A 13,178-nucleotide genomic window follows, 5' to 3' on the forward strand; every position below is an offset into this window, starting at 1 on the left:
TTCCATCAAATAAAGTAAATAAGATATCATACATGATCATGAGGGATATTATCTGAAACCCAATGGACAAGCAATTGCAATTCAAGAAGTTTGTGTATATATATAAACCATCGCTATAGGGCTCTGTTGTTTTCTCAGATGTAAGAATTTGGTGGCATAGTTCTTTGAATTTTGGGGATGGAGAAATTCTTGACGGAACCATCGAGAAAAGGGTTTATTCCCTAATTTAAACCATCGTCGATTTCACTTAAGCCTACATCCACAATCTGTAATCCATTATCCGAAAACTTGTTTATATCTGACTTGAACGACCATCTGTAAATGGTTTTCTTCCCCATTCTAAAGGTGGAAAGAAGTTGTAAGCTTCTAGAGTTACAATGGTTCGTCGGAAACAACCAAGGCACCACCACGATCTAGGGTTTGCTCGTCGGAAAAGGGTTTCTAAAACTCGATCGTTTCAAAGGGGTTTGGTTTCATATTTGATTAGGGTTCTAAAACTCGATATTGGTAGTTTTATGGTCGCCGAACTTGAACCAGTGGTGGTCGCCGGAATTGAACGGAGGTGGTCGATTGTTTTAAGTATAAGAAAGACCACATTTGTGTTTTTTTAATTTATAAATAATAGCAAAAACAATAAATTCATTAAAAATAAATAAATATATATAAGGGTAACATAGTAATTTTAGGTTTGTTAGGGACCAAATGAAAAACAAAAACAAATCATAAGGATGACACGAGTTAAAAAAACAGAGATAGGGACCAAGCACACAAGTTATCCCAAATCATAGGGGCCATTTGTATAATTTAGGGATAAAAGTGGGTCCAAACCTGGAGCGGATGGACCCGGACCCGGAAAACCTGGAACCAGTTAATGAGATTTTGTAGAACCAGAAACCGGACCGGTATATAGGAACCGGTTCCGGTTCGGTTCCGGGTAAAGTGGGTCGAGAATCGAAAAACCCAGAAATATCAAAGTGGGTAGGTTGGAACCGGATAAAGTGGGTTTAAAACTGGAAAAAACGGAATTTTTTTGGTAATTACTTACTACTTAGTGGTTTGAACTTTGAAAACTTTCATATTGATATCCCGATTTTGGGGGACTGTAACTCATTGAATATAAAGCTAAAATTGAAAAAATTATAGTCTAAAATAAATATTTTTGGTATATTTTGTAAATCTACCCACATACATTAGCATATATGTTAGTGCTTTTTTTGGTCACATGTTTGTAATTTCACCCCTTTCTAATATAAATCAAGTTTGTTCACATTTTGGTGCATACAATTTTTTTTATTTGTTGCTGAATTGGTACCATATGCATAGGCTATGCTATACAGGTGCATATAATTTGTTGCTGAATTGGCACCATATACACAGGCTATACATGTGCATATAAGAGCACAAACTGTGTCATTTTAATCATACTTTGCTGTTAAATTTCTCATATGAACAACATATTTTGTTTAATTTACCATCAAATACAGGTGCATATAATACACTAAACCCAACTTCATTATCACAAAATAGGGTTTCAACACATATATACCATCAGAAGACTATTACAGACCTAGTACCAACCTATCAACTACATCTTGATGATAACTACAATAAGACACACAAATATTGCCATTAGAAGTCCTGTAATCAAACGCACTAGAACTGTCAATTTGTCTTTGTTCTCATGCGGGTGCAGTTAGGACCTTGAAGGCATGCAATCCTCTTCATCGAGCCACCTAAAGAACCCACACCCCCATTATCATCCCTGTAATTTGGGCACCCTCAGTACTTTTTACCATAGTTATTAGGTGTGTGCGCGACCTGAATTGAGCAAAATTTGTCACACTCGCATATATGCTCGCTAACCCTACCTAGTGAAGATCGCACGTTGCTCGAATTCGATCGAGATGTTGTCATGAATTTCTTCCGTGAAAATTGTAACACCAGTTTATTTATTAAATAAATAAATAAAATAATGAACGATTAGTAGCCCTAAAATAAATAATTCTATGGCAAGGTGTTGGTTTTCGGGAACCAAAGGCTACAATGTTAGAAGGCAGGGACTAAAAATGTTATCATGGCTGAAGTTTGAGCATTGGACCTTCATTGAAAAGAAATTGTCAAACAAGGGGTGGTTTTGTAAATTCTGGATTTGTTTTATATATATTTTTGAAGGTAGGGCTATATGGTTATTTCTGGGACTTCATTGAAGAGACCTTGGAGGCTAAGGGACTAACTTGTGAATTTTGGGACTTTATTGAGAACAAATTTGTAGAGGAGGGGCAGAATTGTAATTATTGGAGCTGATTTGAAAGGATCCCACGGGGGAGGGACCGAACATGTAAAAACGGGCAAAGGTTTGATTGAAGCGGGATTTAAACCCGATAGCTGCTTCTTCCCTGTTACATTACCCTAACCCTAAAAGACTATATAGCCGCTACCCTCTCTATCTTAATCTCCATCCGCCGCTACCTCCAGTTTGACGTCGGAAACCACCAAGCCACAGCCACCGCCACTTCGCATTTGTAGCGCCGCCATCCATCGTTACCTCTGTCACCGTTTGGCTGCTGGTGAGGCCGAGAAAGCCTTGGGCCCTCGTCGTAGTCGTGGGTCATCGTGTCCAGATGCGCCTCTTCTTTTGGTCGTGTTGTCCTCCATCGCTAACGCCGCCGACGTCAAGCAACAGCTGCCAACGAACCATTGCTGCCGCCGGCTGTTGGCGCGACTGTGGACGCCATTCTCCCTCTTCTTCTCTTCACAGCCGCCATCGGTTGGTGGCTATCGGAGCCTTGCCGCCTTGCTGATGTCGCCTCTTCACGCCATCTCGTTATCGTGCGCCACCCGAAAGGGTGGCTGGATGCTTGAAAACGAAGAATGGGTGGGTGTGTTTCCGTTATTGGGTTATTTGTGTGTATGGTGTGTGCTATTTGTGATGCAAGGTTGAGTTTTGTATGGCTGGAACAAACCAAGGAAGCCACCACCACCACCGGCCACCACAAGAGGTGGTTGTGTGTGTGTTTATTTTAGTGTAGTGGGTGTGTGTTTATTTTTGGTATTTTTCATTGTAAATTGTAAATGGAATAATAAAAGAAATTGAAAACCACCACCTTAGGGTGGTAGCTACCGCCTCTTGCCGCCACCGGCCGCCCTGTCGGGCGGCGGTGTGTTTGTCTCGCCGAGCTGATTCGTTTGGGGTGCTTGAAACCCTAATAGGCCTTGTAAGCCCTAATAGGCCCAATGAAGCTTAATGGACCCTAATTGACCCAATAAAGCCTTAATTGACCTAAAAGCCCAACAAATTAATAATGGGCTAGTAATTGAGTTGGAAGGCCCTAATGCCAATAAAATCTTAATTTAGGGAAATTAATCGGGACACACGAGAATTATTTAATAACCGGAGATATTAAATAAGAATCATTGGCAAAAACTAATCTAAGCAACATTGGCCTTAGTGGATTAATTCCTTAATGGGTTAAGTGGGACACTTAACCCTAATCATTATTTTATGAGAAACCCTAATTCCACTTGGGTTGTTGTTGGGCCTTTCTATTGGGCCTTGATGATTGGGTTATTAAATGGGCTAACCAAGATCAAGCAAATAGTCTAGAGTAATTTAATGAGCCTAGGGTAAGGCCCATGTAAGGTGTTGGGGCTCAATTTGGAAAATTGGGCCATAGATGGGCCGTAGTTGGGCCTTAATGATTATATGATGTTGGGCCTTAGAATAAGACCATGTATAGGCCTAGGCCCAATTTGGAAAATTGGGCCATGTGTTGGGCTTTGATTCCTAATTGACTTTGGGCCTATGGATTGGGCCTTAGGCTTGAATAAGCCAAGCTTGGGGTAATGTAGTAATTACCCAAAGAATGTACTTATGGTTATGTATTGGGACCCAATTATTAATTGGGTGTTATTTTGGTGTTGGCAGTTCGGGAATCTGTCAGCCAGCAGCTGGGGTCGAGTTTGCGGGACTTCAGCAAGTGTGGGATTGTGTCTTCGGGACTTCAGCAGTGTAAGGTGAGTTACCTTCCAGTAGTGGTGGGTCTACGGCCACAATGTCGGCCCACCAGTAGGAGTTGTATGTTAGATGATTGTCTTTGTGATATTCATCTAGGTTTGCTACCACTTGATATGTTTATGTGCTAGTATGTTATGATGTTATGTGATAGTGGTAGTAGGAGTGAAATAGTCCTCGGTTACCGGACGATAGGACCGAAGGGGTAGTCTAGTACCCAGCCATGCTAGCCAGATTATGATATATGTGATATGATATTATGTGGTAGTAGTAGGGGGTGAAATAGTTCCCGGTTACCGGTCGACAGGACCGAACGGATAGACCAGCACCCAGATATGCTAGCCAGTATGTGATTCATGTTTATATGTTTGGGTTTTATGTGGTAGTGGTAGGGGTGAAATAGTCCCCAGTATCCGGTCGAGAGGACCGAAGGGGAGACCAGCACCCAGATATGCTAGTCAGTATCTGGTTGAGAGGACCGAAGGGGAGGTCAGCACCCAAATATGCTAGCCAGTATCCGGTCGAGAGGACTGAAGGGGAGGCCAGCACCTAGATATGCTAGCCAGTATCCGGTCGAGAGGACCAAAGGGGTAGGTCGGACACCCAGATATGTCTGACAATATATGTATGTTATGTGATTATGGTATGTGGTATGATGGGGGAACTCACTAAGTTTCGTGCTTATGGTTTTCAGTTTTGGTTTCAGGTACTTCGTGTCTAAAGGAAAGGAGCCGGCTTGATAGCAGCGCATCACACTATGGTTTTCCGCACATGAGATCTTTGGGATTACACTCTGATATTGTTTTATGATAACATGTTTAATTATTTCTACTTTGGTTTTGACATGACATGATATTACAAATGTTTTATTACACTGTTGGTTTTATAATGATGTATTTAAAAATGAAATTTTTTGCCTGTATTTTTGGGATGTTACAAAAATTCTGCGTCTTGAACCTTTAATTGAATTGGGAGCACACTTGAAGACAACAAGCCCTAATCTTGACTTTATGGTTAGGGTGACCGGTAGCGGACGATTAGATGAGTGAGTTTGCAGGTTAAATGGCTATTGCGACACAAATTGGACAACTACCCGATTTCTCTGGACCTAAATTGTGGTCAGGGGTTAAACCAAACATTTTAGACAAACTCGAGGCTTTTTATGCCATTTGGCCATATACTAATCATTAAATTCTAGTGTTTAATAAAAATATTATTAGAGCTTACTCTAAAAAAAAGAAATTAAATATCCTCTTATAATTTCTTTCTACTTACCTTCATATCCATTTTAAATGGTGACAAGTGGACTGGAATATTATTAAGAAAAATTAAATATGACATATATCATCATTTGACATAGATATGAGAAAGGTAAAAAAATTATAGTAGGATATTTAATTTCACAAAAAAAAATCAATAGTAAGGTAAACATAACATACCACTCCCGCAAAATTAGAAACTAACTACTAACTATTAGACTAATTCATTAAAGTAAATGATTCATAGTTTCATACATAATATTTTTTTCATAATACATAATAATTTAAGTTTTATAAGGTTGTATAGTACAATATTTAAAGTATAAATTATTATGTATGAAAAAAAATTGTTGTGAATGAATTCGTTCGACAATAATAAAAAAAAAAAAAAAAAAAAAAAAAAAAAAAAAAAAAACCTTGAATTAATTAGGATTACAATCCCACGTAGATTCATCATCCAAGTTCTCATCTATAGTTCAATACACTAACCGTTGTATTCTATCAAAACTATAATAATGTGTAGAAAATACGTATAATTTATGTAGAACTTGAAATATTAATGGGTTATGTATCATCTTGAAAACCTCTTGAAATGTGGATTTTGTGTGCATATTATATTTGTACTATATATATATATATATATATATATATATATATATATATATATATATATATATATATATATATATATATATATATATATATATATATATATATATATATATATAGAGAGAGAGAGAGAGAGAGAGAGAGAGAGAGTGTTAGGTTCAAATGTTTCTCACATCTATTATGTGGTAGAATGCACCAATAAGAAATTTGTAAAAATTAAATTATTATTTAACCAAATAAAGATAGATATTAAATAATTTTCATAATTATATGTATATTAAATGATATGCATAATTATAATTTTTTTATATAAACTAATTAAATTTGTCATTAATATATGCAATTATATCTAGGTTTTCTATATGAGTTTATATTTTGTTTCATAACCCATTCACTCAAAATACAGCAAAATTGTGTGAAACAAGGAAAACGAGAGTTTATTCTAAAAGAATGGGAATATATTTTAATAGAATGAAAGTGTATTTTAGTATAATACACTCTAGTTCTTCATGTTCCATACACCTTTATTGTATTCTAAGTGAGTGAATCCAAACAAAACATGAACCCACAAATAAAAACCTATATAAGAATTCATTCTATAAGAATCTTATTGTTGACATTAATGACGAATTTAATTAATTTCTATAAAAAGAGAATTATAATTATGAATATCATTTAATATATATATATATATATATATATATATATATATATATATATATATATATGAAAATTATTTAATATCTATCTTTATTTAATTACCAAAGGGCTTCTAGCCTAGTGGTATCAGGTGGTGCCCTCCTCTTTGAGGTCGAGGGTTCAAGTCCCGTCGTGGACATAGATGGAATTAGGTGTTAGTTTAGGAGTATATTAGTATATTTGTATTTGTCGGTTCAAAAAAAATCTATCTTTATTTAATTAAACTATTATTTAATTTACTAAATTCTTATTGGTGTATTGTAGCATACAATAAATGTAAGAAACACATGAATATATATATATATATATATATATATATATATATATATATATATATATATATATATATATATATATATATATATATATATATATATATATATTGAAAAAAATGTTTTTTTAGCTAAATTTGTATTTAGGACTTTGTTAATTATATTTTTATGTTTCGTTAACTATTTATGATTAAACCTTAACGTGTTTCATAACAATATATAAGCATACATGAATCGTGTGATAGAATATGTTGATCTTTTTTAGTGTTCTTGTGTTAAAAATTGTCTGTGTCATGTGTGTTGTACTTTTGAATATTTTTTTTAACTTTTTCATAACGTGAGTTCATGATATTTTTAAAAGTATATGTACATAAAAATAATGTTCTATGCAAAAAGTGTTTTAAAAGAGGTTTATTCATATTGTTGTGTATAAAAAGATAATTCATTGAAGTTGAACTTGTTATATGTGAGATAGCATGCTTATTCATTTAGCTGTTTACATTACATAGATCATGAATTTGGATGTGTGTGATACCATGCTATTTGATTTATTTAATTGTTTACGTTTTCAATTATGATGATTACTAAATAAGCAAAAAAAATATTAAAAAAAAAAATACAACTTTTGCACTACAATTTCGGCACAAAATCCATTGCATATATATTTTGAGATCATTTCCCACAAAAAGATTGCATAATCTTTCTTGATCTTGATTATCAAGTGAAGATAATGCATTATAAAAGAATATTAAACTATATATATAAGCTTAAATGGGGTTTGGATATTATAACCCATATCATGTGCACTTTTAATTTGTTTTAACCCTTGATTAAATCATCTATTCCGATCTAATCTATAATATGTCCAATCTTCTATGTCAAATATGACATTCACTCTCAAAGTCAACCATGAGTTTGTTGATCTTCTTGTTACTTATTCTTTGTGACACCATCATGCTCTCCCCCACCATCATACTACAAAACAAAAAAAATTATTCTTTTAGCAACTCATTATAATTTCATATAATATGTAAATTAGGATCAGATACAGATACATAGTGATCCACTAGGTGGCTGACAGCCATGTATCCATAAAAGTCAAAAGAGCACAATTCACAGTGGAATTGAAACTCTCGTATTATAGTTGTTGAGACTGAAACCCTGTTTCTGCAAACCAATGCTTAATCACAACTCACCTTGGTGGAAGTGAGGAGACATCGGAAGGTAATAGGATTTGAGCTAGCTTCATAGCATCTTCATTGGAGTTAATGACATGGTTGAAGCACAAATATCGACCATAAGCTGAACTTTCTTCGAAAACACATATGTGAGAATCTACCAAAAATTTGATGTCAACCGTAACAAAAATCCCATCTTTGTACATCTCAGCTGCGCCTTTTAAGTACGGGTGTGTGATCGTGAGATCAGGGCTCAGCAATAATCCAGCGTTTATGGACACCATGCTTACCCCGCGGTCCATGGCTAGGGCCCATGCGGTCTTTTCAGCTAATGTTTTTGATAATCCATGCCATAACTGTTTCATTGATTTATCCGCAAATTAGATAAATGAAAAAAAAAAAAAAAAAGGAAGGGAGTAATGATAGTCATTATATGTAATTAACTATTATATTTTATTTTTTTCAAAATAAAATATCAAAAAAGTAAAGTTTGACTTTTTTTTCAATTACGCTATTGACGAGGGTAATTGATTAAATTTAACTATTCAAGGAAACAAACAAAAAAATTCTTTGAAAAAATATTATTTTAATATTTTTTATTTTGAAAAATATAATTTTAAAATTGACTATTAAAATAACAATTGGTCATTTCATGCCTTTTACAGAAATAAATTATTATATAAAAAAATAATTGTTTGCTTTTAACGTAACCCGATAATTAACTTTGGAATGATTCATTATTCCGTTTGTCATAACTTTTTTTTTTCAATTCAATGAACCCTTCCATTATTTGCTCTATCAAACACGACATGAATCTTAATAAACACTTTAAAGTTTAAACCATGTATACCTTAAATTTCTTGCAGAAATTGACATTGCTCCAATTCCGTTCATCAAAATCAGGCGAAGAAGATGATGAATCAGTCGGGTCTCTCCAAATTAAGGCAGTCGCAGATGAAGTAAACACCACTTTGTCAATGGTGTCGGTTTGAGCACACGCTTCCAACACGTTATGAGCTGCTCTTACCTCCATTTCCGTCATCAATTCCTGTTTTCATTTCAAACCAATACACGTAAATTAAGCATTCATGATTCATCCATTAAAGATCCAACTGAAATCGAAACTTATAACACTACATACATCATAAGAAGGCTGATCAGATGGAGGTTCAAATGAGTAAAACAATCCGCAACATCCTTCCAAAGCTTCCACTATACTGTGATAATCCAACGGGTCTGTGTAAAACACTCTCAATTTCTTCTTGTCTACAATCGTTCTCTCCATAGATTGCATCTCCACTGAAAAATTAACAAATTCAAAGTTATATCAATTCAATTCGCATCCAAATTGAAATCCCTAAATTACAATATCCAAACGAAAATAAAAAAGGAAATAAACGAAGTACCATGACTGTTAATTGCAGCATGAACGAAGTAACCCCTTTGAAGAAGACGATGCACAAGTGCAGATCCTAAACTTCCACCAGCATCCATTACACAAACCGTCTTCGATGAAGACGAAGATCCATCAAAATCAACTGCTGCGGGCGCCATTTTGATCCGGAAGAGAAAAGGTGTGTAGAGTAGCTGGCAGGCTGCTGTGTTTGTGAGCTGTGAATGGTTGCTTTAATGTGAGAGAAAGAGAAAGAGAAAGAGAAAGAGGGAATATGGTGTGTATGGATATAGAGGTATGATCCGTATGTGTGAATAATATATAGGGGGGAGGGAAAGAGAGTTGGGAAGGAGGGTAGTTAAGGAGGGAAGATGGAAAAAGGTGAGCATTTATGAGAGGTTAGGTTAAAGGGGTGGATGGGATTTCGAAATATAGTTTGGATGGTTGTTGTTGTATGTGATAACACCGATTCCAGAAATTTCTTACGTTTGCTATTACGTTTACTTGTTTGTTTATGGCTTTGAGGCGGTAGCCGTAACGAAAATCGGATCTTGAAAATCAGAGACGGACGTAGAATTTATCTTAAAATCTTAACGAGTGACGTGGAAAATTTTAGTAACACAGTAGTTGAATAGAAATTTGAAAATTTTTGTACTGTGCGTAACAGCAAGCGTTGCCAAAACTAGCTTATAGCAAAAAGCTGGAAGTTGAAAGACAAAAGGCGTAACTTTTATTTGTTTGTAAGTCGAATGATATATGTATCACAAAGGTGTGTTTGTGGTCGGGTGGCAAGGACAACACGGTTGTGCACACCAACCCCTCTGCCACGAGCGTGATGCTTGTGCCGATTACCACGAGATGCAATGGACCAATCATTTAAATGTTTATTATTCCAAAAAGCTCACAACTATATTTTTAAGAATTTACCTATTTTTGAACTATAAATATAATCATTTTACTACAAACTATTTCACGTCATTTTTTCTTTCTCTGCTAAACAAATCACAATATATATTCACTTATTAGTTGTGAGACTCATGTATTACATGAGTTAATTTAAAAATTAAAAAAAAAAATTTAAATATAAAAATCAAAATATTTAAGAACTTTGAATTTAAAAGAAAATAAGAAAAATAATGAATTATTATTATTGAAAATTTTTTTATCTTTTAAATTTAAACAAATAATTTAAACAAATAAACAAAAGAAACTAATGAGCTTTAATTTGAGAATTTTGAAATTAAAAGGAAACTTCATTAATGAAGTTGATATTCATTTATTACTACATTTATTGTAATTATTACATTAAAATATTATATGAAATTTAATAAAATATAAAAACTCATAAAATGAAAAAAAAAATTTCAAAATAACTACAAAATGACATTTAACAAACTGAATAAAAGTGTGACATGTGACAAAAAAAACCCTTCATTTATTAGAATAGATAATTTCTTACTCCCTACCATAGAATAATTTCACCATCAAACTTCAAAACCAACAACCTTCGGAGGAAAAATAAAATAAAAATAAAAATTGTGTTAGTTCGTGTTTGGATTTCAGTATCCAAAGACCCTTTGAAAATAAGATAAACCTTTTAGCAATCTATTTGAAACCACTTCCACAACGAAATAAGAAAATTTGCTCCCTTGATCTTGACGAAATTTCATCAAAATGGCATGATATGAGGTTAAAAATAACAGAGTTCAATGACATTTACAATGAACTCAAAAACACACATCCAAATAAGAGTAACAACTACGAGGTCATCGATGTAGCGTCGAAACAACACCAATAATCTCAACTTAGTCGTAAACATTTTCCATATATCAATGTTTGGTATGAGTTAAATAATTTTCAAATATCGTTTTATTTAAATTAATGTAACTTTTTTTTCTAGTTTTTTTTTGGGTTCTTTTTATTCTAATCTATGTAATGTTTTAATTTTAATGAAATTCTAGTATTTTTTCCTTTAGTTATTTAAAAAATATAATTTACTTAGTTAAAAAAGTAAAACATAAATTGTTTTGATGATGTGGTATACCAACTTTAGTATGATGATGTAGTTATGGTCAGGATTGGTCTAAAGATATACTGGGTCCAGGGCGATAAGAAAAAATAGGTCCCTAAAATTGAAAATAGACAAACCGTTATAATATTTACTGATAATATTAAAAAACAAAAATATGGTCACAACATTACAAAAACAACTAATTTAAAGAAAAATATTTTTCCTATCATATTTAGATAAGTTGATTTTTTTCCCTCTCTCTATATATACCATATATTATAGGAATTTTAGGCCCTTAGAGACATGAGTCATGGACGACCCCCCGAGTTGTCCACCATCTGGGTCAGGTCTACCATCTGGGTCAGGTCTGGTTGTGATGAAGTATTGATATTTATGAGGCTACAGAGTATACCAATGATATAAGTGTAATGAAAAAATATATGAAACTTTTGAAATATTTAAAATAACATAATAAATAAAAGTAAAAAATATAAAAACTCTAAAATACTATTTAAAATAGCTATTGACTTATAAATATTTAGTTTAAAATAAAAGTTTTAAATCTGTGTTTGCAAATGATAATTTTTTCAGATTTTTTTTTCCGATAAAAAGTTGATTACTAAAAACCTTCAAAGCCTTTCTAGAACTACCGTTAAAATTGAAGTTGTACAATTCAAAATTAGGAAAACTCCATTTAAAATAGATGCATGAGATGTTCACACTGCTTAAATGTGGAACAATGGGTTTTTGTATTTTTTTTTTCCCCTTTGAACATTGACGGATTATTGTATTGGTTTCTATGGTTTTCTTGTTTAGATCAAATTGTAGGAAAAACATTAAAAATATTTTTTGAAATAATAGTGTTTAATGGACAGGTAGCTGACCTTTTTTAATATAGGGTCGTCGTTGTCATGATATGAATGGTTGTTACTTGTTTGGAATTTTGGAAATATGAAATGCCCAAATCCAGCCTTTATCGATGACAATACATCATATAAGGAGTTAGAAGGTAATCTATCTCATATCATACTTGCTTTCTTCACCCATATGTCTCATCTCGATTGTCATCTTATATGTGTCATTAGCTCTACTTTATTTGATTACCTTTCTAATGTATATTCTTACGTATAAAATACAAAAATGATACAAAATAATAGTAACAAAAACTAAAAAGTGTTCAATTGTTAATGTAAGTAGATAAGACCCGTGGGTGTCAATAGGTTAAAATGGAGTTACTTTTCATGAAGTTAAACAATAAATTGTACATAAATGAGAATAAACATGTTTTGTAGTGCTAAAGAAAAATCCAAAGTTTGTTGTGCACTTAAAACGTTAAGTTCAATTTTTTATTTTTCATAAGAAAACAAATTGTCGAGTTTACACATCCATTTATCAAATATTTAAACTACTTTAAATTGACTAATAATACTTTTATATGTATTCAATTTAATGATATTTGTCATTTGAATTAGAATTTAGTTATATTTTACTTTGTCTACGAATTTAATTGGATTGAGATGCTTATTCAATAATATCCAATAAGAGACTTGGAAGATTCATTTTATATTCAAAAAACTTACCAAGCATTTTATAAATACCAAGCAACAGGAACTTGAAAATGATTTTTTTTTTTTTTTTTTTAAACGTACTTTAATAAGGTAGAAACCCCGTTTAACCATACAAAAGCTTCTCATGATTGGGTATATTTATTTTTGAAGTAAACATGTAAGGTTTTAATAGAAAAA

At 32.9% G+C, this 13,178-nt stretch overlaps 1 protein-coding gene across 1 annotated transcript; it reads right to left on the reverse strand.

The window, feature by feature from the left end:
• Positions 1-7,487: 7,487 nt before the first annotated feature.
• LOC111885743 (cinnamoyl-CoA reductase-like SNL6) lies at positions 7,488-9,754 on the reverse strand. The gene is made up of 5 exons (XM_023881983.2): positions 9,436-9,754; positions 9,171-9,328; positions 8,880-9,077; positions 8,048-8,385; positions 7,488-7,826 (listed from the first exon to the last, which is right to left on the reverse strand). The coding sequence occupies exons 1-5, from the start codon at positions 9,581-9,583 to the stop codon at positions 7,730-7,732; spliced, it is 939 nt and encodes a 312-aa protein (XP_023737751.1). The 5' UTR covers positions 9,584-9,754; the 3' UTR covers positions 7,488-7,729.
• Positions 9,755-13,178: the final 3,424 nt, after the last annotated feature.

The sequence above is a fragment of the Lactuca sativa genome, chromosome 8 (assembly GCF_002870075.4).
Source record: "Lactuca sativa cultivar Salinas chromosome 8, Lsat_Salinas_v11, whole genome shotgun sequence".
NCBI lineage: Eukaryota > Viridiplantae > Streptophyta > Magnoliopsida > Asterales > Asteraceae > Lactuca > Lactuca sativa.